We start from the raw sequence: 24,751 nt of genomic DNA, 5'->3' as shown, positions 1-24,751 counted from the left end.
CATAGCTGACAACAAAGCGTAATGGATACTTCACTTTTCAGACGATAATTGGGGCGTGCAATGCCATTTCAGATGCAGTATGCGTGGGTTCACCAGTCATAATAATTTATTTACAAAAAAAGTTAACAAACAAGTACACAGAAAAATTTGGAATTTTCAACTAGAGTAGGGACCATATAATAAATAACACATTGATAAAAAGTACTGAACAATAATAAGTGTTATATCCCTACTGTGCTAAATCTGTGTACTTGTAGTAACTATATATCCACCCCAAAAACATCTTCGCTGTAAAAAAGGCGCGCCCAAGAAACTACAAGTACCTGGAACCCAATGTAAAAAACAAAAAGAAAACAGCTCATCTGAAGTGAAAAGTAACTGGTAACTTAAAGACCTGATATCTGAAGCGGCCAAGAATACAATTACTAAAGTTTAATCCATGCAAGAACACCTTGGCTATAAAACAGGTGTATACATGAAAGTAACTGGCAACTGAAATGGCTGATATCTGAAGCGGCCAAGAATGAATGGTCATATACAACTAATTCAAAAATTTAATACTGAACCTTTATAATTCAGCTGTGTTCTATATTCACTCTTGTTGCATCGTAAAGTAATTTCTTTTAACTCTAATTGGCTGGTAATTTGGCCGCCTTTTTTTGCTCTATTATACTGACTATTAAAAAAGGCGGCCAAATTACCAGCCAATTAGAGTTAAACGAAATTACTTTACGATGCAACAAGAGTGAATATAGAACACAGCTGAATTATAAAGGTTCAGTGTTAAATTTTTGAATTAGTTGTATATGACCATTCATTCTTGGCCGCTTCAGATATCAGCCATTTCAGTTGCCAGTTACTTTCATGTACACACCTGTTTTATAGCCAAGGTGTTCTTGCATGGATTAAACTTTAGTAATTGTATTCTTGGCCGCTTCAGATATCAGGTCTTTAAGTTACCAGTTACTTTTCACTTCAGATGAGCTGTTTTCTTTTTGTTTTTTACATTGGGTTCCAGGTACTTGTAGTTTCTTGGGCGCGCCTTTTTTACAGCGAAGATGTTTTTGGGGTGGATTTCACTCATTTTTGTCAGTGATAGACTCTACATTTGGTTTAAAAGGTAATTTTTTTTTGGAAATGAGCAATTAACATTAATGCAGAATATTATCTTGGAGAGTCAGTAAAATCCATACATAATAATGATTGTTTCATAACACCGTAAATTCGGAAGTATGAATTTACGGTGTAGTATGACTGTTCTATTAGAGTAAATCTATCTTTACTGCCTGCATGTGACGAATATATCTCATATCTGTGCATGTTAAATGCTTCAGACACCTAATTAAACTTGCAAGTGACTAATTAGTTCACAGCTATAAATACATTTGTAATTGTTATCACCATAATCATTTATCATGTTATAACCATTTTTTATTATTTTGGTCACAACTTCAGGATTAGAACAGCAGAGAAAGGAATAGAGGACTCAACCATCAAGACTTGTATATGGGAGATGGAACAGTATTGCGATGGACAATGCCGGTACTAACCCCTCAAGGGTGTTGCAGTACAGTATAGATGCAAGACCAGAGCCTCGATCGTCACCTTTTGACTGTGGTCACAACTTCAGGATTGGAGCAGCAGAGAAAGGAATGGAGGACTCAATCATCAAGACTCGGGGAGATGGAATAGTATTGCCAAGGATAATGCCAGCACTAACCCCTCAAGGTTGCCACAGTGCAGTATCGATACAACCACTCCAACCAGTGCATAAGACCAGAGCCTCGATCATCACCTTTTGACTGAAATTTTTATACTTGATGAAGCAATTAAAACAAAAAAGTTGTAGTACTTATACTTTCCTGAGGGAGCATACCCCCAGAGTCCCAGACTCCCTTGCCTGTTCTGCAGAATAATAGGATTGAGCCTTACTACCACTTTCACCTTTATTCTTGGCCCGGATGTACATATCGGCAACATAATACAGTAGCTGTAGATAATGCCCCTAGGCAGAGCTATAGGGGTGGGAATTTTTCCCTACTATAACACTATCACAGTAGTTCTTCTCGCAGTTCTTTGCCTGGCCATCATCAACTGCTGTCAAAACATTAGTGTCGTCCCCCAGACCCTTCCTCAAGCATACTTAACACACAAAAATAACTTAGTTTAGCAGTGCACAAACAATTATTGACAGCATATGTACATTTACCGCATTGTTGAACCATGTATACCACCAGAATCCACCGGATTGACAACTAACACGTGATCTATTTAGGGGAAATCTCGTGGAAAGTCCCTAATTACCTTAAGCGGACACTCGTGATACGTGGTTTTAAATTGAATGGTTTAAGATGGTGAGGCGTACTTTAATCGGCTCGACTTTAATGAGAAACTCGAGCCCCTCGTGAGAAACTACATCGCTTGAGCAACGCTTGAAGAAGTAAGAGTCAAGAATACTGATCGAGGTACTCTATGATATATGCCGGTCTTGAATGCTAACGAAACGAGGAGTGAAGTTTGTGTAACGTGTCACATCGCCACACACTGATTCACCGTGTTTGTGCGATAGGGTTTATGGACCTGTCCACCAGATGCTGAAAGGAAATTCACATGTTGAAAGGAAATTCATTCCAACTTGTGAAGTTATTGATATACTCATTGTTGGGGTCCACGGGGACATCGATGATCATTTACCAGTCAGCTGTAAGTAATGTCACAACAGAAGGAAAGGAACCATTTCCATACCCCGGCTATGGCATACTGATTTCCTGGTCAGTTTATGTACACTCAACCACAGATCGAAATGTAGAACTTTGGTTGCAGGTGGAAAATAAACACCTTTTTACTCTTTCAACCTGAGGATGAAACAGGCATTTGAAAGGTTTTGTTATTTGTGGTAGCTGCAAGGAGTTTATATATCTTTTAATCTAGTTTAATGATGTACTTTTGCTTTGTAAAGTAATTTAACATTTTAAAATTAATTTCACCAGTTTATCTTTGACAAGGACAAGTCATCAGCAAATGCATCACACTACACTTCATTGGATGATTTAGTCACACTAGTTCCACTTGCAGTAACTGGCTATAACTGAAAGTCATCAGCAAGACAACATGATGAAGCCATTCTATAATACAAATTTGATTATGACATGCAATAGAGCAAAACAAATTGTCACAAAATTATGTCAAGATGGGTAGCCACAACTTCTGTGGGGGAAAGAAGTGGGGCAAATTTAATGGCGAGGTTTCTTCAAGAGGGTTACAACTATGCTTCTGATGATTTATTGTACACAGGATATAGAAAAGAAGTTAGTTAGTTGATTGGCAATTAAGATGGCAAACGTTATTTGGCATCAGGTTGGTCAGTTTCACCAGGTTAAAATGGCTGCTTTGGGCGTAACTCAAGGAAGCAATTGTTGCCAAACAACACGTCAGTCCATGACACAGCTTCCTATATATCTACTTTATAAATCAGTGGCAAGCCTGATGGGTAACTACTATCCCAGTCTCTTCTCCTGTCTAGGAAGAATACTTGACTTGGTATGTATTAAGTGGCAAATCCTAATTCTTTTGCTGCTTGGAGTCTGGATTAATCATGGACTTTGTAGGTACGTAGTATAAACACTACCACTGAGGCGCCTCCCTGGGATTAGACTACTCAAAGCCTACAGATTTAATTGATTTTGTGGATAAAAGTATATCTCCTTCCATTTCCTTCAAACTCTCATATGATGATGCCAATTATCCCTAGGCAGTGCCTTTCAAAGTTATCGTTTGTGGAAGAAATTCCAGTCGACATGAAAAAATCCACCAAAATTCTAGTTACTGCTTATATTAGCACTTTCCAACATAAATAAAAAGTTTATTGCACTTATATTTTAATAACATTAGAAGAGGTTGAGAAGGGAAGTGCAAGCTTCATAATTTAAATCTTGCAAAGAAAACCATCCTAACTAATCAGGGAGCATGTAACAGCATTCAATTGACCAAGTTCCTTGGTTCCAATTCCTCTCATACTGAATTAGTATGGATACAAAGATTGTTTGTCTCTAATATGAACTTGAAAGCTTGTCATGTCCGTGAGCTGAGGTGTTTAAAATGGTACAGATTATGTGAATTATAGTGGGGATTGCAAAACCATTGGTACATGTAAATAACTCACTGTAGTGATCGCACTTGTTTATTATCAGGGTGTGCGCTTTTACTTTCTTTACTGTGTGACTTACTGCCGTGAGTCTTGATATTTAATGAAGAGTTTTTGTGATTCATTTTAGTGCAGACAACAAAACCACATGACGTATATGTATTCAACTTCTAGTTCTCAATAAATATCTAATTGCTATACAGTGGAACCTCTCTTATCCACGGTCTGTTACATGCTATTGTCCGTATCTCAGAAATGTCCGTAACTAAGAATAACATGCTATTATGCTAAAGTGGTTAACTTAAATACAAGTAATGTTGTTGTTGCTATCAGTTAGTGCTATGCAGATTAGTGGACAAAGGGAGAAGTCACTACAGAGCATTCATAGTCACTCCTCTGCATTGTAAAAATGCATTATCGCCTAGCAACCAAGTGGTAGTTTTTTTATTAGTAGAATAAACAAGCCACCAAACAGGTAAATGTCAACCTTTAGGCTCCCTCCTTGTGCTTTCATCTAAACCAAACTTCATTATGGTCAGTAAGCTACAAGCCACATAACCAATTCGGGTTGTCCGCCGGACAATAGTGGTAACTGGATAATGGGCATCTGGATTCAGTGGAATGGAATGGTGGACTGGAATGTAATGGTGGAATGGAACAGTAATTAAGTAATTTCATTTAGTGATAACCTCTTTATAAAAGACCACCTTCTAACAAAGGCCACCTCTTTATAAAGACGGTTTTACTTTAATGTATAAATTGTTGTTTTAGAGTATATCTCTATAGCAGTCTTATCGATGAATTGTGCGCCCACGTGTTATGCCTGGAAAAGCCTGAGTGATATCTTATTTATGATACAATAATACACCCATACAAAAACAGCTTGGCTGTACTAAAAAAGATGTGTCCACAAAACTAAAAGTAACTGGCAACTAAAATTAGGAGCTAATATCTGGTGAGGCCAGGAAATGAATGTTAATACTGGCAACTAACTATAATTTACAATAATCTATATAACATTTCTATATAACATTGATCCTTTATCATTGACTCATGCAGTCTAACTGCATTCATGGTTAATTCATTGTAAATCTATTTGGCTAGTCAATTGATACCTTTTCCAATAGTCATTGTAAAGGAGAAAAAAGGCGGCCAAATTACCAGCCAATTAGAGTTACAGAGAATCAGTTAGGAATGCAACAATACTGCACGAGTCAATGATAAAGGACCAAATTTTATAAATTATTGATATTATAACATTCATTTCTTGGCCTCAACAGATATTTACTCATTTAGTCGTCAATTTCATGGACATGCCATTTTGTACAGCCAAGCTTTTTTGCATGGGGTATTTCTGTATTACCAATCATATATCACTCTGACTTTTCTAGGCATGGAGATACACTCTAAAACAACAAGATAGCAGCAATTTAAACTTTAAAGTAAGATGGTCTTTATAAAGAGGTGGTCTTTGTTAGAAGATGGTCTTTATAAAGAGGTGAACACTGGATGAAATTATCCAATTACCATTCCATTCCAGTCCACCATTCCATTCCACTGAATCCAAACGCCCACCAATGGGCGGAATAGATGTGATGTGTGAGAGAGGTTTGTTCAAGAACTACAATAAGTTAGATTCTCTTTATCATGAACCACAATAGTGGGTTCATAATAGGGATCGTCCATGTTTTTTGTAAAAACTCTAATAAAACACATGCCTAAAAACCACCTTGGAAAGTATCCTCTAACTCAAAACCACCCTCTGGTGGTTATTTGCAATGATATTGGTCCACTGTAAGTATCAAGTAAAAAGGAAACAGTATGTGTATTTGGGACAAAACTGAAATTTGCCATTTTGTTCATATTATTCTTCATAATAATCATATTATTCATAATATTATTTTGTTTCACTCATGTATGGCAAAAGTTATCCACTTTTTCGTGCTAAAAACTATATAGCCATGCTTACTGAGTCCTTCCTCATGTCCATGACCTATTTTTGATTTCGTTTTCAGATGGAAACAGCCCAAACTGGGCCGTTTCTTCTTGCCAAATCGCCATTCCGCACAAGAAGCCATACAAGATCGCATTCAGAGTTATTTTTTGGTGTGCACTGCTTGTGGCTAATAGAATCTGTCTTTATTAAACTCAGTATAGGCCAGGAAGCTTAATCTGTCCTGAAGATTTTTTCGCTCCTTGATTATTGTACGTGGGCGGAATTAAATACTCTAATAGAGCAGTCACGTAAATACTCTAATAATGCAGTCAAGTGTATAACAACAATCTTGCATTGAATTTGACAGCTATTAAAGGCACTAGTAATTTGAATTCTACCTCATATTAGGAGACTCTCATTCTGTATGCAGATAACAATTTGATCAGTTTCATGTTGACAGTGTTACTATGCAGAATGCAAAATTACACAATTCACAACAGTCTTCATTATCAACCATAATCCAGTAATGGATTAATAATAAGTACACAAACTAGATGAATAAAAAATTGGAAATTTGAAAATAGGAATAGGGATCACTGAAAAAAGCCACAAAACAAGAAGGGATCGCTGGGGTGGTAATGTAAACCACAAATCCCTATTTTGACTCTGTCATAAATCTTTAGTTACATGCTCTGTCATTTTGAAGTGAGTAGGGATGTGTGGTTTACATTACCACCCCAGCGATCCCTTCTTGTTTTGTGGCTTTTTCAGCGATCCCTATTCCCATTTTAAAATTTCCAATTTTTAATTCATCTAGTTTGTGTACTTTTTAATTAATCCAGTAATGGATTATGAGATTTCTTTTATTGATAATAAAGACTGTTGTGAATAGTGTAATTTTGCATTCTGCATAGTAACACTGTCAACATTTCAGTACACACATGAAACTGATCAAATTGCAATGTGCATACAGACTGAGAGTCTCCTAATATGAGCTACAATTTACATTACTGGTGCCTTTAATAGCTGTCAAATTCAGTGCAAGGATTGTAGTTATACACTTGACTGCATTATTAGAGTATTTAAGTGACTGCTCTATTAGAGTATTTAATCTGGATAACCCGCCCACGTACAATAATCACGGAGCGAAAAAAACTACCTTGCAACAAAGTCATCAGCCCAGATTAAGCTTCCTGGCCTATACTGAGTTTAATAAAGACGGATTCTATTAGCCACAAGTAGCGCGCATACCAAAAAACTTAACTCTGAGCGTGATCTTGTATGGCTTCTCGAGCGTAATGGCGTTTTGGCAAGAAGAAACGGCCCGGTTTGGGCTGTTTCCATCCGAAAACGAAATCAAAAATAGATCATGGACACGCACAATGATCCATTCAGCAAGCCTTACTACTTTTTATCCCAGGATTCTCCTTGTAAACTTCGCTATGCCTGTGAAAGAATAATAATATCTAATCAAAAACAGCTAAGCTGTAAAAAAAGGTGCGGCCCCAAAAGGCCATGGTGAAAAAAGGGTCAAGCGGCACAAAATTCACCTGAATTGTCGTTATTAAAATTTTTACCATTAACCTACCATCACAGCCATTTCTTGGCCGCCTCCTTGGATTTCACATCTTTTTTCACCATGGCCTTTTGGGGCCGCACCTTTTTTTACAGCTTAGCTGTTTTTGATTAGATTTCACTTCTTTTTGTATTTGTATACCCCAAAGCCAGCCTATGGCCACGGCTTTGGGACTTTTTAAACTATCTATTTTTTCTTTACCACAGGAAGAAGAAAAGATAAAGCAGATGTACTTTAAATATTTTATCAGTAAATGTATACAAATTATATATATGACTTATATAAAATACATAATATTATATTTATTACAGAACTCTCCATGGTGGTTTCTTTTTAACTGAACACTCTACAAAGTGACTTCTTCTAGCTGATATTTCTACAGGGTGATTTGTTTGTAGCTGAACTCTCTTCATGATGGTTTCTTCGCAGCTGAACTCTCTACAAGATAACTTCTTCTAGCTGATGTCTCTACAGGGTCACTTGTTTGTAGTTGAACTCTCTACATTATGGTTTCTTTGTAGCTGAACTCTCTACAAAGTAACTTCTTCTAGTTGATGTATCTACAGGGTCACTTGTTTGTAGTTGAACTCTCTACATTATGGTTTCTTTGTAGCTGAACTCTCTACAAAGTAACTTCTTCTAGCTGATGTCTCTACAGGGTCACTAGTTTGTAGCTGAGCTCTCTACATGGTGGTTTCTTTGTAACTGAACCCTCTACAAGGTGACTTCTTCTAGCTGATCTTTCTACAAGGTGATTTGTTTATAGTTGAACTCTCTACATGATGGTTTCTTTGCAGCTGAACTCTCTACAAGGTAACTTCTTTAGCTGACCTCTGTACAGGGTGAATTGTTTGTAGCTGGGCTCTCTACAAGGTAACTTCTTTAGCTGATCTCTGTACAGGGTGATTTGTTTGTAGCTGAACTCTCTACAGGTGATTTGTTTGCAGCTGAACTCTCTACATGATGGTTTCTTTGTAGCTGAACTCTCCACAAGGTAATTTCTTCTATCTGATCTCTGTACAGGATGAATTGTTTGTAGCTGAACTCTCTACAAGGTAACTTCTTCTAGCTGATCTCTCTATACAGGGTGATTTGTTTGTAGCTGAACTCTCTACAGGTGATTTGTTTGTGGCTGAAATCTCTACATGGTGGTTTCTTTGCAACTGAACTCTCTACAAGGTGACTTCTTCTAGCTGATCTTTCTACAGGGTGATTTGTTTGTAACTGAACTCTCTACAAAGAACTTCTTCAAACTTATCTCTGTGCAGGGTGAATTGTTTGTAGCTGAACTCTCTACATGATGGTTTCTTTGTAGCTGAATTCTCTAAAAGGTAACTTCTTCTAGCTGATCTTTCTACAGGGTGATTTGTTTGTAGCTGAAATCTCTACATGACGGTTTCTTTGTAGCTAAATTCTCTAAAAGGTAACTTCTTCTAGCTGATCTTTCTACAGGGTGATTTGTTTGTAGCTGAATTCTCCACAAGGTAATTTGGTTGCAGCTGAACTCTCTACAAGGTGATTTCTTGTAGTTGAGCTCTCTACAAGGTGACTTATTCTAGCTGAACTCTCTACAGAGTGATCTTTTCGTAGCTGAAACTCTCCAAAGGGTGATTTGTTTGCAGCTGAACTCTCTACATGATGGATTCTTTGTAGCTGAACTCTCTACAAGGTGACTTCTTCTTGCTGAACTCTCTACAGAGTGAATTGTTTGTAGCTGATCTCTCTACATGATAGTTTCTTTGTAGCTGAACTCTCTACAAGGTAACTTCTTCTAGCTGATCTTTCTACAGGGCGATTTGTTTGTAGCTGAATTCTCCGCAAGGAAATTTGGTTGCAGCTGAACTCTCTACATGGTGATTTCTTGTAGCTGAGCTCTCTACGAGGTGACTTCTTCTAGCTGAACTCTCTACAGAGTCGTAGCTGAAACTCTCTACAGGGTGATTTGTTTGCAGCTGAACTCTCTACATGATAGTTTCTTTGTAGCTGAACTCTCTACAAGGTAACTTCTTCTAGCTGATCTTTCTACAGAGCAATTTGTTTGTAGCTGATTTCTCTACAGGATGATTTGTTTGCAGCTGAACTCTCTACATGGTGGTTTCTTTGTAGCTGAACTCTCTACTAGGTGACTTCTTCTAGCTGAACTCTCTACCGGGTGATCTTTTTGTAGATGATCTCTCTACAGAGTGATTTGTTTGCAGCTGACCTCTCTACATGATGGTTTCTTTGTAGCTGAACTCTCTACAAGGTAACTTCTTCTAGCTGATCTTTCTACAGAGCAATTTGTTTGTAGTTGATTTCTCTACAGGATGATTTGTTTGCAGCCAAACTCTCTACATGGTGGTTTCTTTGTAGCTGAACTCTCTACAAGGTGACTTCTTCTAGCTGAACTCTCTACAGGGTGATCTTTTTGTAGATGATCTCTCTACAGAGTGATTTGTTTGCAGCTGACCTCTCTACATGATGGTTTTTTTGTAGCTGAACTCTCTACAAGGTAACTTCTTCTAGCTGATCTTTCTACAGAGCAATTTGTTTGTAGTTGATTTCTCTACAGGATGATTTGTTTGCAGCCGAACTCTCTACATGGTGGTTTCTTTGTAGCTGAACTCTCTATAAGGTGACTTCTTCTAGCTGAACTCTCTACAGGGTGATCTTTTTGTAGATGATCTCTCTACAGAGTGATTTGTTTGCAGCTGACCTCTCTACATGATGGTTTCTTTGTAGCTGAACTCTCTACAAGGTAACTTCTTCTAGCTGATCTTTCTACAGAGCAATTTGTTTGTAGCTGATTTCTCTACAGGATGATTTTTTTGCAGCCAAACTCTCTACATGGTGGTTTCTTTGTAGCTGAACTCTCTACAAGGTGACTTCTTCTAGCTGAATGCTCTACAGGGTGATCTTTTTGTAGATGATCTCTCTACAGAGTGATTTGTTTGCAGCTGACCTCTCTACATGATGGTTTCTTTGTAGCTGAACGCTCTACAAGGTAACTTCTTCTAGCTGATCTCTCTACAGGGTGAACTGTTTGTAGCCGAACTCTCTGCAGGGTGATTTAAATGCTCTACTGGGTGATTTCTTTGCAGCTGAACTCTCTACATGATGGTTTATTTGTAACTGAACTCTCTACAAGATAAGTTCTTCTAGCTGATCTTTCTACAGGGCGGTTTGTTTGTAGCTGAATTCTCTACAGGGTGATTTATTTGCAGCTGAACTCTCTATAGGGTGAATTCTTCTAGCTGAACTCTCCACAGGGTGATCTTTTCTTAGCTGAACTCTCCCCCGGGTGATTTTTTCAGCTGAACTCTCTACATGATGGTTTCTTTGTAGCTGAACTCTCTACAAGGCGACTTCTTTTAGCTGATCTCTCTACAGGGTGATTTGTTTGCAGCTGAACTCTCTACATGGTGCATAGTTTCTTTGTAACTGAACTCTCTGCAAGGTAACTTCTTCTAGCTGATCTCTCTACAGGGTGATTTGTTTCTAGGTGAACTCTCTACAGGGCGACTTGCCTGTTGCTGAATTGTCTATCAAATTAACTGGTTGTAGCTGAATTCCCTACAGAATAACTTGCAATGTAATATAATTCTTTAATGGAGGAAGTTATAAACGTAGCCGAATGCTCTATTAGGGTGACTGTTCTATTAGAGTATCTCGATCTCGCATTTGCAACACGTAGTTGGCTTTCGAATCCTGACTCAGTGGTTTGTGATCCGATTCTTCTGTACTACTGCAAGGACTTTCTATGATGATTATTCCAGCTACACACCGATTTTCAGCTCATTGCTCTAGGCAGTTTGCCTGGTACGCGTGAAAACTAATAGTTTTGCGTGAAAACTAATAGTTTTTTTTATTCATAAAAATCGATCGCGTAATTGTGACACAGGTTGGGTTTTGTGTCATATCTCCATGGTCTTTATCTCGATTCATTTCAAACCACAAAAAGGCACTCCTACAATGGTTACTCCATCGACATAGCAATTTTCAACTCATTCCTTCAAGGGGTTTACCCTGTGGGCGTGACAGACCTTCGATCATATTTTACGCGAATAATTGGTCATAACTCCGTGAATGTTCATCGGATTCCTACCAAAGTTGGTACTGAGATCCGCCTTAATGAGCCCTTCACGTGTGCCAAATTTCAGCTCGATTGGAGCACGCATTCGTGTTTTATGGCGGATTTTGCAAAGTGTGCGAAATGAAGAAGTAGAAGAAGAAAAAAACGAAGAAATTAAAACGAACTTTTGTCCGCTCATATCTCGGAAGTGGCTGGACCGATGTTCTTCAAATTTGGTATGCAGACTCCCATAACTGGCCGGCACGTCTGTAGCAAATTTGGTGCCAATCGAATAAGGGATCACAGAGCTACATAGGTGCGAAAATTGCGTTTTCTTCCTGTTAATATACTCACGGTGTGGCACGCCGGCTTCTTGGGCCGCACGACACACTATCGTGTGTCTTGATTATGAATAATAATAATATGAACAAACTGGCAAATTTCAGTATTGTCTGAAATACACATACTGTTTCCTTTTCACTTGATACTTACTAGTGGACCTATACTCATTGCAAAGAAACACCAGAGGATTGTTTTGAGCTGAAAGATGCTTTTCAAGGTGGTTTTTAGGTGTGCGTTCTATTAGGATTTTTGCAAAAAACATGGGCGATCCCTATTATGAACCCACTATCGTGGTTCATGATGAACAAAATGGCAATTTTCAGTTTTGTCTGAAATACACGTACTGTTTCCTTTTCACTTGATACTTACTAGTGGACCTATACCCATTGCAAAAAACTACCAGAAGGTTGTTTTGAGTTGAAGGATGCTTTTCAAGGTGGTTTTTAGGTGTGCATTCTATTAGGATTTTTGCATAAAACATGGGCGATCTCTATTATGAACCCACTATCGTGGTTCATGATAATACAATCATTGTTGTCAAATTGCGTTTTGCTATTATTGACAATGCTTTGCTATAAAAACTCTACAACTTCCTTCTATTTTGATCTGACATTTATGTCAGGCAGGTTCCATTATGGTTGGCCATGAATGATATTTGCCTGACAAATGGCCTATGTCAGACAGTAATAATTGACTCTGCCGGCAGTGATATTTTTGCCAGATTCTTGTGTCGTTTCAGATAGCTAGGCCAGTTAATTGATCTTTCACATATAGAGCAATGCACTCTGTTGTCCACTGCTGAAGTTGGTACTTGTTCTGAAATGTTACAGTGGGTTCATACAGCAAGGCCCCCCCTTTCTCCTACACCATCTTCCACAAGCAGCACACTGTTTTTGATGCACTGGCTTCACATTCAATACAGATATGTCTTGCCTTATCTTGCTTCCTACTGAATGTCCTGCTGCGCTTTGTATACTCTACTGTTGGTAAAGTTGCTCTAGATAGAAGCTGACTGATTCACATCCTTTCATTATACAAGTTGTCCCACTGATCTCTATGGGGTACCGAGGTATACCAAGTATCCAACAACCCAATCATCACACACAAAGCAAAGCCTATAGCAGCTCTGCAAAGCACAGCTATTACTGCCCAGTGAACCAGCACTGGGATTCCTGTGCACTGCGCAGGCACTTGAGTCTTGTGCAGTTGGGACAGGACTAGTAACCAGCAGAAAGACTGTCCAGGTCTCATGAGGTGGGGCCAGGTCCTCATTATATACCTGGGTAGACTGAATAAAATTTTTTGCTCAAAGAAACAAAGTGACATAACCAGGAATTGAACCTGGAACCTTTCAATTACCAGGCCAACGCTCTTACCAGTTGGCTATGCTGCCTCATAATTATCACACACACACACACACACACACACGCACACACACACACACACACACACACGCATATATACATACAGGTAATCCTAGCAACAAATTGTCTTCCTTTGAATTATACGTACCTCTACTGATTAACGGGCTTATCTAGTTAAATGTGTTTTGTTAATACCAAAAAGTTTTGAAAACTAGCAGTAACCTTCTAAATTATTTGTCCTTTATTTTTGATAGTGTATTTTATATTTTAGGTGTATTATCATTACACTAAACGTATGCCTTTAAATGAATACTAGTTCCCTGTCCATCACTTACTGATCCTAATAATGGAATGATCACTTGTTCACTGGGAGATGATGGAGTTCCTTCCTATGAAGACACTTGTAGTTTCACATGTAACACTGGTTATGAGCTAACTGGTGGTGACACTAGGACCTGTCAGAGTAATGGGAACTGGAGTGGCACTGTGACCATGTGTACAAGAGGTATGTGCGCAATTGCTTTGATTGGTGTCAAGATTATATAATTTGTCATTTTGATTTCTATTGCTGCTATGTTGGTCCTCTTATATTCAAAGTGCTCCAATATATAGTATCATCAAATCTATCATGTCTTTAAAATCTCATACGTTTTAGTACAGTTTTGTATGTAAATGTAATGAGCTATTGAGAATGTATTGTATATCAAGACACACGGTAGTGTGTCGTGCGGCCCAAGAAGCCGGCGCGTAACACCCGTGAGTATATTGACAGGAAGAAAGAAAACGCATATTTCGCACCTCCGTAGCTCTGTGCTGCCTTGATGAAACAAGACAATTTTTGCTGTGGACACTCCCTCCACCTTCAGCACTTCACATTCCAAATTAGAGCGAAATCGCTTCACGCGTTACCGAGATATGCGACTTCAAAAATTGGCTTAGTTTCTTTGTTTGTTTGTTTTCTTCTTTTTATTATTATTTTATTATTAATGCTTTACAATGCAACATACAATTACAATTATACATGTGTAGGTGGGTATAGATGAAGAAAAAGTTGCATTGATGGTCTGCCAGCAACCTGTGCTGGCAGCCGGGAGTTAATTAAACTTATGTAGTAAAGTTAATTGTCAGTCCAGAATCATAGCACTTGCTGCATCTACAGCAGTAATGATAGGTGCAGGGATTGTCAGGAGAGAAATTTGTGGTGAAGTGTTGCCATAAATAGTTCTGAATAGTAGCTTTGATGACTGGTAGGGACTGGTTGATGTCAATGCAAGGTAATTGGTTCCATATCCTGGGAATTCTATTAAAGTAAAAGTTTCTGGCATAGTTACTATTAGTGCGGACATGATTTAGTTTGTTGGTAGACGAAGACCTGGTGTTGGAAGAGCTAAATGATATGTAGTTGTATATGTTAAATTGAGAAGATGGCTGTTGTAAAGCTTTGACAAGGAACATAATATCATAGAGATCGAGCATATACATTAGAGGTAAGATACCTAACCGGAGTAGGCGTGTTTTATAGTCACTGACATAATCAGCTAGAATGAACTTGGTGGCTCGTCTTTGTACTTTTTCAAGAATAGTGGTATCTTTGATCATATAAGGATTCCACAATTGTGAGCAATAAGTTAACTGAGATCTCACTAGAGTTAAATAGAGAAGTTTTCTGGCTCTGATAGAATGGCAGCTATGGAAGACACGCCTCAGCAGTCCTAAATATTTATAGGCTTTAGCAGTTATGATTTGATAGTGCTTGAACCAGGACATATCTGATGAAAGCTGCAAACCTAAGTCACGATGAGAAAGAAGCTGTGGGAGTGGGCAGCCATCAATAGAATATGTCGTAGTGAATTTACTGTTGAAACTCAGGTGGATGCATTTGGGTACACTGAATCTAAAATCATTGTTAACACTCCAGGTGAATAAATGGTTGAGATCTTCTTGTAAGCACAGTTGGTCAGAAGAAACAGCAATACTTTTAGATAGTTTGGTATCATCAGCAAACTGGAATATACTTGAGAATTTTATGACAGATGGTAGGTCATTGATGTATAGCAGGAAGAGCAGTGGGCCAAGGGTGCTACCTTGAGGCACCCCAGACAGGACGGGAAGTAAGTTGGAAATGGAATTACAGATTCTTACACATTGTAGACGATTATGTAGATAACTGCTGAACCACTTATGGAGATTACCGGAGATTCCACAAGACTTCAATTTATTTAGCAGTTTCATATGTGGAACACTGTCGAAGGCCTTGCAAAAATCCAAATAAATAGAGTCTATTTGATGGCCTTGAGTGGTGACTTGATGAATGCTGTTCAAGTATAGCAACAGTTGTTGGGTAGTTGATCTACCAGGAAGGAACCCAAATTGACAATTTGTGATATGGCTGAGTGTGTGATTGATTATGTTGTTATAAACTAGAGTTTCAAGGACTTTAGACGTGTTGCTGAGGAGGGAGATCGGACGATAGTTCTTACTGAAGATCTATCTTCTGATTTGTATACAGGTACAATTAAATGAATCTTCCACTCCTCAGGAATTGACCCAGTTGACAGACTGAGATTAAAAAGATGGCATAATGGACGGGTTAGTGAGAAAGCACAGTTTTTGAGGACCTTGGGACTAATTTTGTCGATACCAGTAGCTTTGTTAGGGTCAAGTTGGCACAGAACATAGTATACTTCATCCTCAGTGAATGTTAGAGAATTTATTTGATCTGGATGGAGTGATGGAATGGTTTGTTCAGAAGATGTTGGAGCTGTAAAAACTGAGTGGAAGTATCGATTGAACAGACTAGCTCGGGAAGCATCACTTGAAGCTGTAGTGTCATCGAGATGTACAGTAGGTGGTATTGTGCCAGATTTAGTATAACTTCTAATATAGTGATAGATAGCAGGATTAGAGGATTCGGCATAACTGTTTATGAGGGAAGACTCATAATTAGATTTGGCCAAAGCTACACTTTGTTGAAAATGTTCATCAGCTAGACGAAGTTTAGCAGTATTATGGGGAGTGGGTGAACGTTTATGAGTTCTTCTGAGAGTGTGAAGGCACTTCAACTGATGCCTTATATCACGACTAAACCACTTTGGATACTGATTAGATCGCAACTGAAACTTGGGTATAAACAAGGACATTGCTTCTGAGATGACCGATTTGATGGTAGACCAAGTGCTTTCAACATCATCACAGGTTAAGCAGTCAGCAATGTTAGAATTTAAAATAAAGTCATTCATACTCGTAAAGTCAGCTTTTGAATAATCATAAGCTTGTAATGTAGTAGTATTGTGAAGTGGTAGACAGTTTTGGTTAATACTGAAGGAAATTGGGAAATGGTCAGATGAAATCTGAGAACATTCTGGAGAATTAACTGAGACATTTGTGATGAGGTCTTCGTCATTGGTAAGAATGAGGTCAAGTATGTTGCCATGAATGTGTGTTGGGTAGGTTATAAGTTGGACAAGATTCAATTCAAAGGTCATGTCGCATAAGTCTTCAGAGGCTCGACAATTACCACACATTGTTTCCCAGTTTATATGTGGTAGATTAAAATCACCTAGAAGAACAACACTGTGTGACTGCTGGAACTGTGATATGTGATCTGATAGGGATCGAATTTGAGATGATGTTGGATCAGGAGGAAGGTATACCACACATAAGATTAGGCGTTTGGGTAGCTTTAGTTCAACAGTCAACATCTCAAGATTGGTGGGGGAGGGTAAGAGTTTACTGATGATATGAGTTCGAACGGCAATTAGGACCCCTCCACCTCTAGACCTACGATCATTGCGATAGATAATGTATTGATTTGGTAGAATTTCATTGTTAAATACATTGCTGGTTAACCAGGTTTCTGTAATAGCAACCAAGTCATATTCATGAGAGTAAACTAAGGATTGGAATTGTGTTAACTTATTAACAATACTTCTAGTGTTTATGTAGAAACAATTAGGTAGTCATTGATTTTGATTAGGAACAGAGGGTTGTTGATTAGGGACAGAGTCGGGTGCAATACTAGCAGATGTAGAGCTTGTAGTAGATGAACCACTGGAGGAATTAACAAATTTGAAGTCTGTAACTATGCCATGAAGTCTGTTGTTGATAAGAATCTGACCGTTGCGAAGTTTTATAGCCTTACGGTCTATTCCTTGTTGAATAAGGTTCCAACGTTCATGAAGAAGGATTGATTCTATCTTCTCTCTTCAGGTGTCATGTCAGGTTTAATCAGGATAGGTTTTTTGGTTTTGCTTCTGTTGAATAAGACAGTGCTGGCATCAAGTGTACGGAGAAATTTAACTAGTATTGGTCTTGGACGATTGTTATCAGCTGAGAATTTTCCCAAACGGTGAATGTCATTAATTGAAGTATCACCAATACTAGTGTCGATGGTGTTAAGGATCGGGAGAACTTTCTCCAAGTCAAGTTTAGATCTGGCGACTCTTGGCATATTTGGAGGGCACTCCTGGATACCATAGATGACATTCTTATTTTTCTTCCTCTTTTCGCACACTTACAAAAACTGCTATAAAACGCGAACGCTATATCCGATTGCCTTGACATTTGGCTCACAGAAGGGGGGTATAAAGGCGCATCTCTGTACCAACATTGGCTGGAATACGATAAACAGGAAAAGAGTTATGATCGATTATTCACGAAAAATAACACCAATATGTTGTCACGCCTACAGGGTAAACTGCGTATGGGAAGAAGTTGAAAATCGGTGGATGAATAGGTTAACTATTGAACCTCAAACCTTTTGTGGTTTGAAAGAAAACGAGCTAAAAACCAGGAAGATACAACGAAAAAACCAACAGTGTGTAACAATTACGCAATCGAGATTAGCTAATAAAAAACGACTACTTGGCACGCCTACCAGATAAACCGCTAGGGGGAATGCTTTGAAAATCGCTGTGTAGAAGGAATAATCATCTTAGAAAGGCTCTTCAATGGTGTAGAAGAATCAGACTTAAAGCCACGGAGTTATAACACGAAATCCAACTTGGAGCAGCAAGTGCGAGATCGAGATACTCTAATAGAGCAGTCATCCTAATAGAGCAGTCACCCTGAAGAGAATTCAAGAGATCAGCTAGAAACAAGTAACCTGTATATAGATCAGCTAGAAACAATTCACACTGTAGAAAGATCAGCTAGAAGAAATTACCTTGTGGAGAGTTCAGCTACAAAGAAACCATCATGTAGAGAGTTCAGCTGCAAACAAAACACCTGTAGAGAGTTCAGCTACAAACAAATCTCCCTGTGAAGAGATTAGCTAGAAGAAGTTTCCTTGTAGAGAGTTCTGCTACAAACAAATCACCCTGTAGAAAGATCAGCTAGAAGGAGTCACCTTGTAGAGAGTTCAGTTACAAAGAAACCATCATGTAGAGAATTCAGCTACAAACTAGTGACCTTGTAGAGACATCAGCTAAAAGAAATTACCTTGTAGAGAGTTCAGCTACAAAGAAACCACTATGTACAGAGTTCAGCTACAAATAAATCTCCCTGTAGAGAGATCAGCTAAAAGAAGTTACCTTGTAGAGAGTTCAGCTACAAAGAAACCATCATGTAGAGAGTTCAGCTGCAAACAAATCACCTAGAGAGTTCAGCTACAAACAAATCTCCCTGTAGAGAGATCAGCTAGAAGAAGTTTCCTTGTAGAGAGTTCAGCTACAAACAAATCTGTAGAGAGATCAGCTAGAAGAAGTTACCTTGTGGAGAGTTCAGCTACAAAGAAACCATATTGTAGAGAGTTCAGCTGCAAACAAATCACCTATAGAGAGTTCAGCTATGAACAAATCACCCTGTAGAAAGATCAGCTAGAAGGAGTCACTTTGTAGAGAGTTCAGTTACAAAGAAACCATCATGTAGAGAGTTCAGCTACAACTAGTGACCTTGTAGAGACATCAGCTAAAATAAATTACCTTGTACAGAGTTCAGCTACAAAGAAACCATCATGTAGAGAGTTCAGCTGCAAACAAATCACTTGTAGAGAGTTCAGTTACAAACAAATCTCCCTGTAGAGAGATCAGCTAGAATAAGTTTCCTTGTAGAGAGTTCAGCTACAAACAAATCACCCTCTAGGAAGATCAGCCAGAAGAAGTAACCTTGTATAGGGTACAGTTACAAAGACACGACCATATAGAGAGTTCAGCTACAAACTAGTGACCTTGTAGAGACATCAGTTACCTTGTAGAGAGTTCAGCTACAAACAAATCTGTAGAGAGATCAGCTAGAAGAAGTCACCTTGTAGAGAGTTCAGCTGCAAACAAATCACCTGTAGAGAGTTCAGCTACAAACAAATCTCCCTGTAGAGAGATCAGCTAGAAGAAGTTTCCTTGTAGAGAGTTCAGCTACAAACAAATCTGTAGAGAGATCAGCTAGAAGAAGTTACCTTGTGGAGAGTTCAGCTACAAAGAAACCATATTGTAGAGAGTTCAGCTGCAAACAAATCACCTATAGTGAGTTCAGCTACAAACAAATCACCCTGTAGAAAGATCAGCTAGAAGGAGTCACTTTGTAGAGAGTTCAGTTACAAAGAAACCATCATGTAGAGAGTTCAGCTACAAACTAGTGACCTTGCAGAGACATCAGCTAAAATAAATTACCTTGTAGAGAGTTCAGCTACAAAGAAACCATCATGAAGAGAGTTCAGCTACAAACAAATCTTCCTGTAGAGAGATCAGCTAGAAGAAGTTACCTTGTGGAGAGTTCAGCTTCAAAGAAACCATCATGTAGAGAGTTCAGCTGCAAACAAATCACCTGTAGAGAGTTCAGTTACAAACAAACCTCCCTGTAGAGAGATCAGCTAGAAGAAGTTACCTTGTAGAGAGTTCAGCTACAAACAAATCACCCACTAGAAAGATCAGCCAGAAGAAGTAACCTTGTAGAGAGTTCAGTTACAAAGAAACCACCATATAGAGAGTTCAACTACAAACTAGTGACCTTGTAGAGACATCAGTTACCTTGTAGAGAGTTCTGCTACAAAGAAACCACCATGTAGAGAGTTCAGCTGCAAACAAACCTACCTGTAGAGAGATCAGCTAGAAGAAGTTACCTTGTAGAGAGTTCAGCTACAAACAAATCACCCACTAGAAAGATCAGCCAGAAGAAGTAACCTTGTAGAGAGTTCAGTTACAAAGAAACCACCATATAGAGAGTTCAGCTACAAACTAGTGACCTTGTAGAGACATCAGTTACCTTGTAGAGAGTTCTGCTACAAAGAAACCATCATATAGAGAGTTCAGCTGCAAACAAATCACCTGTAGAGAGTTCAGCTACAAACAAAATCGGTGGTAGGAAAGGGCATTACATCTAGCCCGGGAAAAAAAAAATCTCCTTGTAGAAAGATCAACTAGAAGAAGTCACCTTGTAGAGATTTAGGGATGCGCCGATTTTGTCGGCAAATTTTTTGGAAAAATACGTTGGTAAAAGCAAAGAGCAAAATGCTGGAATAATAGGTGGAAAATTGGAAAAATGGACACCAAGTAATGGCAGCTTAGTACATTTTGTATGAAAAAGATCGAGATACTCTAATAGAACAGTCACGCATGGTATTAGCATAATTAGGATAACATGAGCTCATAGGAAATGGTGACAAAAGATCGAGATACTCTAATAGAGCAGTCACTATGTACAAAATATTCTAATAGAGCAGTCACACATGCTTGCAAGCTTGAGATACTGCAATTAGTTTTTACTGATGCTCAGCAAAATAGAAAAAACCCAAGCAAAATATTGAGCAAAATAGGTGAAAAATAAAAGAATTGCTGGAAAGAAAAATAGGTGGAAAAAAAAGCAAAATAGGCTCATCCCTATAGAGATTTCAGTTACAAAGAAACCATCATGTAGAGAGTTCAGCTGCAAACAAATCACCTGTAGAGAGTTCAGCTACAAGCAAATCTCCCTGTAGAGAGATCAGCTAGAAGAAGTTTCTTTGTAGAGAGTTCAGCTACAAACAAATCACCCTGTAGAAAGATCAGCTAGATGAAATTACCTTGTGGAGAGTTCAGTTGAAAAGAAACCATCATGTAGAGAGTTCAGCTGCAAACAAATCACCTGTAGAGAGTTCAGCTACAAACAAATCTCCCTGTAGAGAGATCATCTAGAAGAAGTTTCCTTGTAGAGAGTTCTGCTACAAACAAATCACCCTGTAGAAAGATCAGCTAGAAGGAGTCACCTTGTAGAGAGTTCAGTTACAGAGAAACCACCATATAGAGAGTTCAGCTACAAACTAGTGACCTTGTAGAGACATCAGTTACCTTGTAGAGAGTTCTGCTACAAAGAAACCATCATGTAGAGAGTTCAGCTGCAAACAAATCACCTGTAGAGAGTTCAGCTACAAACAAATCTCCCTGTAGAGAGATCAGCTAGAAGAAGTTTCCTTGTAGAGAGTTCAGCTACAAAGAAACCACCATGTAGAGAGTTCAGCTGCAAACAAATCACCTGTAGAGAGTTCAGCTACAAACAAATCTGTAGAGAGATCAGCTAGAAGAAGTTACCTTGTGGAGAGTGTTCAGCTACAAAGAAACCATATTGTAGAGAGTTCAGCTGCAAACAAATCACCTATAGTGAGTTCAGCTACAAACAAATCACCCTGTAGGAAGATCAGCTAGAAGGAGTCACCTTGTAGAGAGTTCAGTTACAAAGAAACCATCATGTAGAGAGTTCAGCTACAAACTAGTGACCTTGTAGAGACATCAGCTAAAAGAAATTACCTTGTAGAGAGTTCAGCTACAAAGAAGCCATCATGTAGAGAGTTCAGCTGCAAACAAATCACCTGTAGAGAGTTCAGCTACAAACAAATCTCCCTGTAGAGAGATCAGCTAGAAGAAGTTTCCTTGTAGAGAATTCAGCTACAAACAAATCACCCTGTAGAAAGATCAGCTAGAAGAAGTCACCTTGTAGAGAGTTTAGTTACAAAGAAACCATCATGTAGAGAATTCAGCTACAAACAAATCACCCTGTAGAAAGATCAGCTAGAAGAAGTTACCTTGTAGAGAGTTCAGCTACAAAGAACCATCATGTAGAGAGTTCAGCTGCAAACAAATCACCTGTAGAGAGTTAAGCTACAAACAAATCTCCCTGTAGAGAGATCAGATAGAAGAAGTTACCTTGTGGAGAGTTCAGCTACAAAGAAACCATCATGTAGAGAGTTCAGCTGCAACGAAATCACCTGTAGAGAGTTCAGTTACAAACAAATCACCCTGTAGAGAGATCAGCTAGAAGAAATTACCTTGTAGAGAGTTCAGTTACAAAGAAACCACCATGTAGAGAGTTCGGCTTCAAAGAAATCACCCTGTAGAAAATTCAGCCACAAACAAATTGCCCTGTAGAAAGATCAGTTAGAAGAAGTTACCTTGTAGAGAGTTCAGCTACAAAGAAACCATTCTGTAAAGAGCTCAGCTGCAAACAAATCACCTGCACAGAATTCAGCTACAAACAAATCACCCTGTAGAGAGATCAGCTAGAAGAAATTACCTTGTAGATAGTTCAGCTACAAACAAATCACCCTGTAGAGAGATCAGCTAGAAGAAGTTACCTTGTAGATTGTTCAGCTACTAACAATTCACCCTATAGAGAGGGCAGCAAGGAGAAGTCACCTTGTAGAGTGATCAGTTACAAAGAAACCACCATGGAGAGTTCTGTAATAAATATATGTATTATATATATAATTTGTACATTTATTGATAAAATCAGAAATATTTAAAGTACATCTGCTTCATCTTTTCTTCTTCCTGTGGTAGAGAAAAAAAGACAGGTTAAAAAAGTCCCAAAGCCGGCCTATTTGTGGTATACAAATACAAAAAGAAATGAAATCTAATCCAAAACAGCCAAGCTGTAAAAAAACAGTGCGGCCCTCAAAAAGGCTATGGTGAAAAAAGATGTGAAATCCAAGGTGGCGGCCAAGAAATGGCTGTGATGGTAGGTTAATGGTAAAAATTTTAATAACGGCAATTTAGGTGAATTTTTTGCCAAGACCAAGCGGCACAAAATTTCACCTGAATTGTCGTTATTAAAATTTTTACCATTAACCTACCATCACAGCCATTTCTTGGCCGCCACCTTGGATTTCACATCTTTTTTCACCATAGCCTTTTTGAGGGCCGCACTGTTTTTTTACAGCTTGGCTGTTTTGGATTAGATAGTACTGTATCTATGTATACACACATTGTTCTGACTATTCTAGTTCCATGTTCATCACTTGCTGATCCTAATAATGGAATGATCACATGTTCACTGGAAGATGATGGAGTTCCTTCCTATGAAGACATTTGTAGTTTCACATGTAACAGTGGTTATGAGCTACTTGGTAGTGACACTAGGACATGTCAGAGTGATGGGAGGTGGAATAGTACAGAGACTGTTTGTAGGAGAGGTATTTGAATATATGTCAAGTGTGACATTGAATATAAATAAATCCCAAAACTCTGCCTACTACAAAATGTACTTGCTCATGTTTGATCATTGAAAAGTGGCAGCAATTTATGCAGTGAATTATGCACATAAATCGTTTAACAAGCTTCAGATTTTAGATAGAAGTTGATGATGCATCATACTTAATGCATATTGTTTAAGTGTTTTTACACAACCATCAAACAGCCAGTGAAGTCTTTATGGAGCCTGCATCAGGACACATGATAGCAGCTGAGTACAGCTAGTGCGGACACGCAGCAGACAAGTGTGTATATAACAGGAACCAAGAAAACAGCACATGTTTGTTGCTCAATAATGCATGAAAGGAAATTAACCAGCTTTGCTGCAGAAACTCCCTTGGGTGGGCACCTCCTATTCCAAATTTGAGTTGAATCCACAGCATTATCTGCCCAGCCATCACTGAGACATGTGCCTTCAAAGTTTGTCTTATTTTCCTCATAATTTTTTCATATTCTGCTTTTATTCTTCTTTTCACTCCACTTGTTATAACTCGCACATGTTTTAGTCTTAAATTTGGAGAGAGAAGTGAGAGCATAATGCAGCACATTTACAACCAAACTTTTGTACAGATTGAATTAAGAATAACGGAATTATGTGTGATTTTGAAAATTGCAAAAGCAATTTGTTGTCATGCCTACGAGGTAATTCCCTTGACAGAATAACTTGAAAATTGGTCTGTACACAAAGCTACTATTGTAGTACTAACCTTCTGTAATTTGAAAGTACTGAGAATATTAGCTAAGGAGTTATAGAGTGAAACCAAGCATGTAAAAAATAGTGATTGAGATACACTAATAGAACAGTCACTGAGAAATAATAAACGTGTGCAAAAAAGTCAGATAAAATTTTCAAGGTTCCGAACCAGGGACCTCCACACCTATATACCCAAGCCCTTACCACCAAG

General features: G+C 38.4%; 3 protein-coding genes across 3 annotated transcripts in view; 2 read left to right on the top strand and 1 right to left on the bottom strand.

Moving 5' to 3' along the window:
* Positions 1 to 14,815, top strand: part of LOC136248567 (uncharacterized) — a 44,515-nt gene extending 29,700 nt beyond the window's left edge. The window contains exons 5-6 of the mRNA XM_066040336.1: positions 13,730 to 13,918; positions 14,778 to 14,815. Coding sequence (XP_065896408.1) covers positions 13,730 to 13,918; positions 14,778 to 14,815 — 227 coding nt within the window. The remainder of the gene's footprint in view (positions 1 to 13,729; positions 13,919 to 14,777) is intronic.
* A 1,018-nt stretch (positions 14,816 to 15,833) lies between these two features.
* Positions 15,834 to 16,898, bottom strand: LOC136248566 (uncharacterized). The gene has a single exon (XM_066040335.1). It carries the CDS (start codon positions 16,896 to 16,898, stop codon positions 15,834 to 15,836), a length of 1,065 nt encoding a protein of 354 aa, XP_065896407.1.
* The window catches only part of LOC136248565 (P-selectin-like), a 31,734-nt gene continuing 23,879 nt past the window's right edge, over positions 16,897 to 24,751 (top strand). Inside the window, exons 1-3 of the mRNA XM_066040334.1 lie at positions 16,897 to 16,957; positions 17,025 to 17,060; positions 23,600 to 23,788. Coding sequence (XP_065896406.1) covers positions 16,897 to 16,957; positions 17,025 to 17,060; positions 23,600 to 23,788 — 286 coding nt within the window. The remainder of the gene's footprint in view (positions 16,958 to 17,024; positions 17,061 to 23,599; positions 23,789 to 24,751) is intronic.

Source organism: Dysidea avara, chromosome 3, assembly GCF_963678975.1.
Source record: "Dysidea avara chromosome 3, odDysAvar1.4, whole genome shotgun sequence".
Taxonomy (NCBI): Eukaryota; Metazoa; Porifera; class Demospongiae; order Dictyoceratida; family Dysideidae; genus Dysidea; species Dysidea avara.
This window is presented reverse-complemented; position numbering and strand designations above follow the sequence as displayed.

Bases quoted from the DNA above. Each gene is read 5' to 3' on its own strand.
- LOC136248566 (XM_066040335.1), bottom strand. From the start codon at position 16,898: ATGACCTTTGAATTGAATCTTGTCCAACTTATAACCTACCCAACACAC.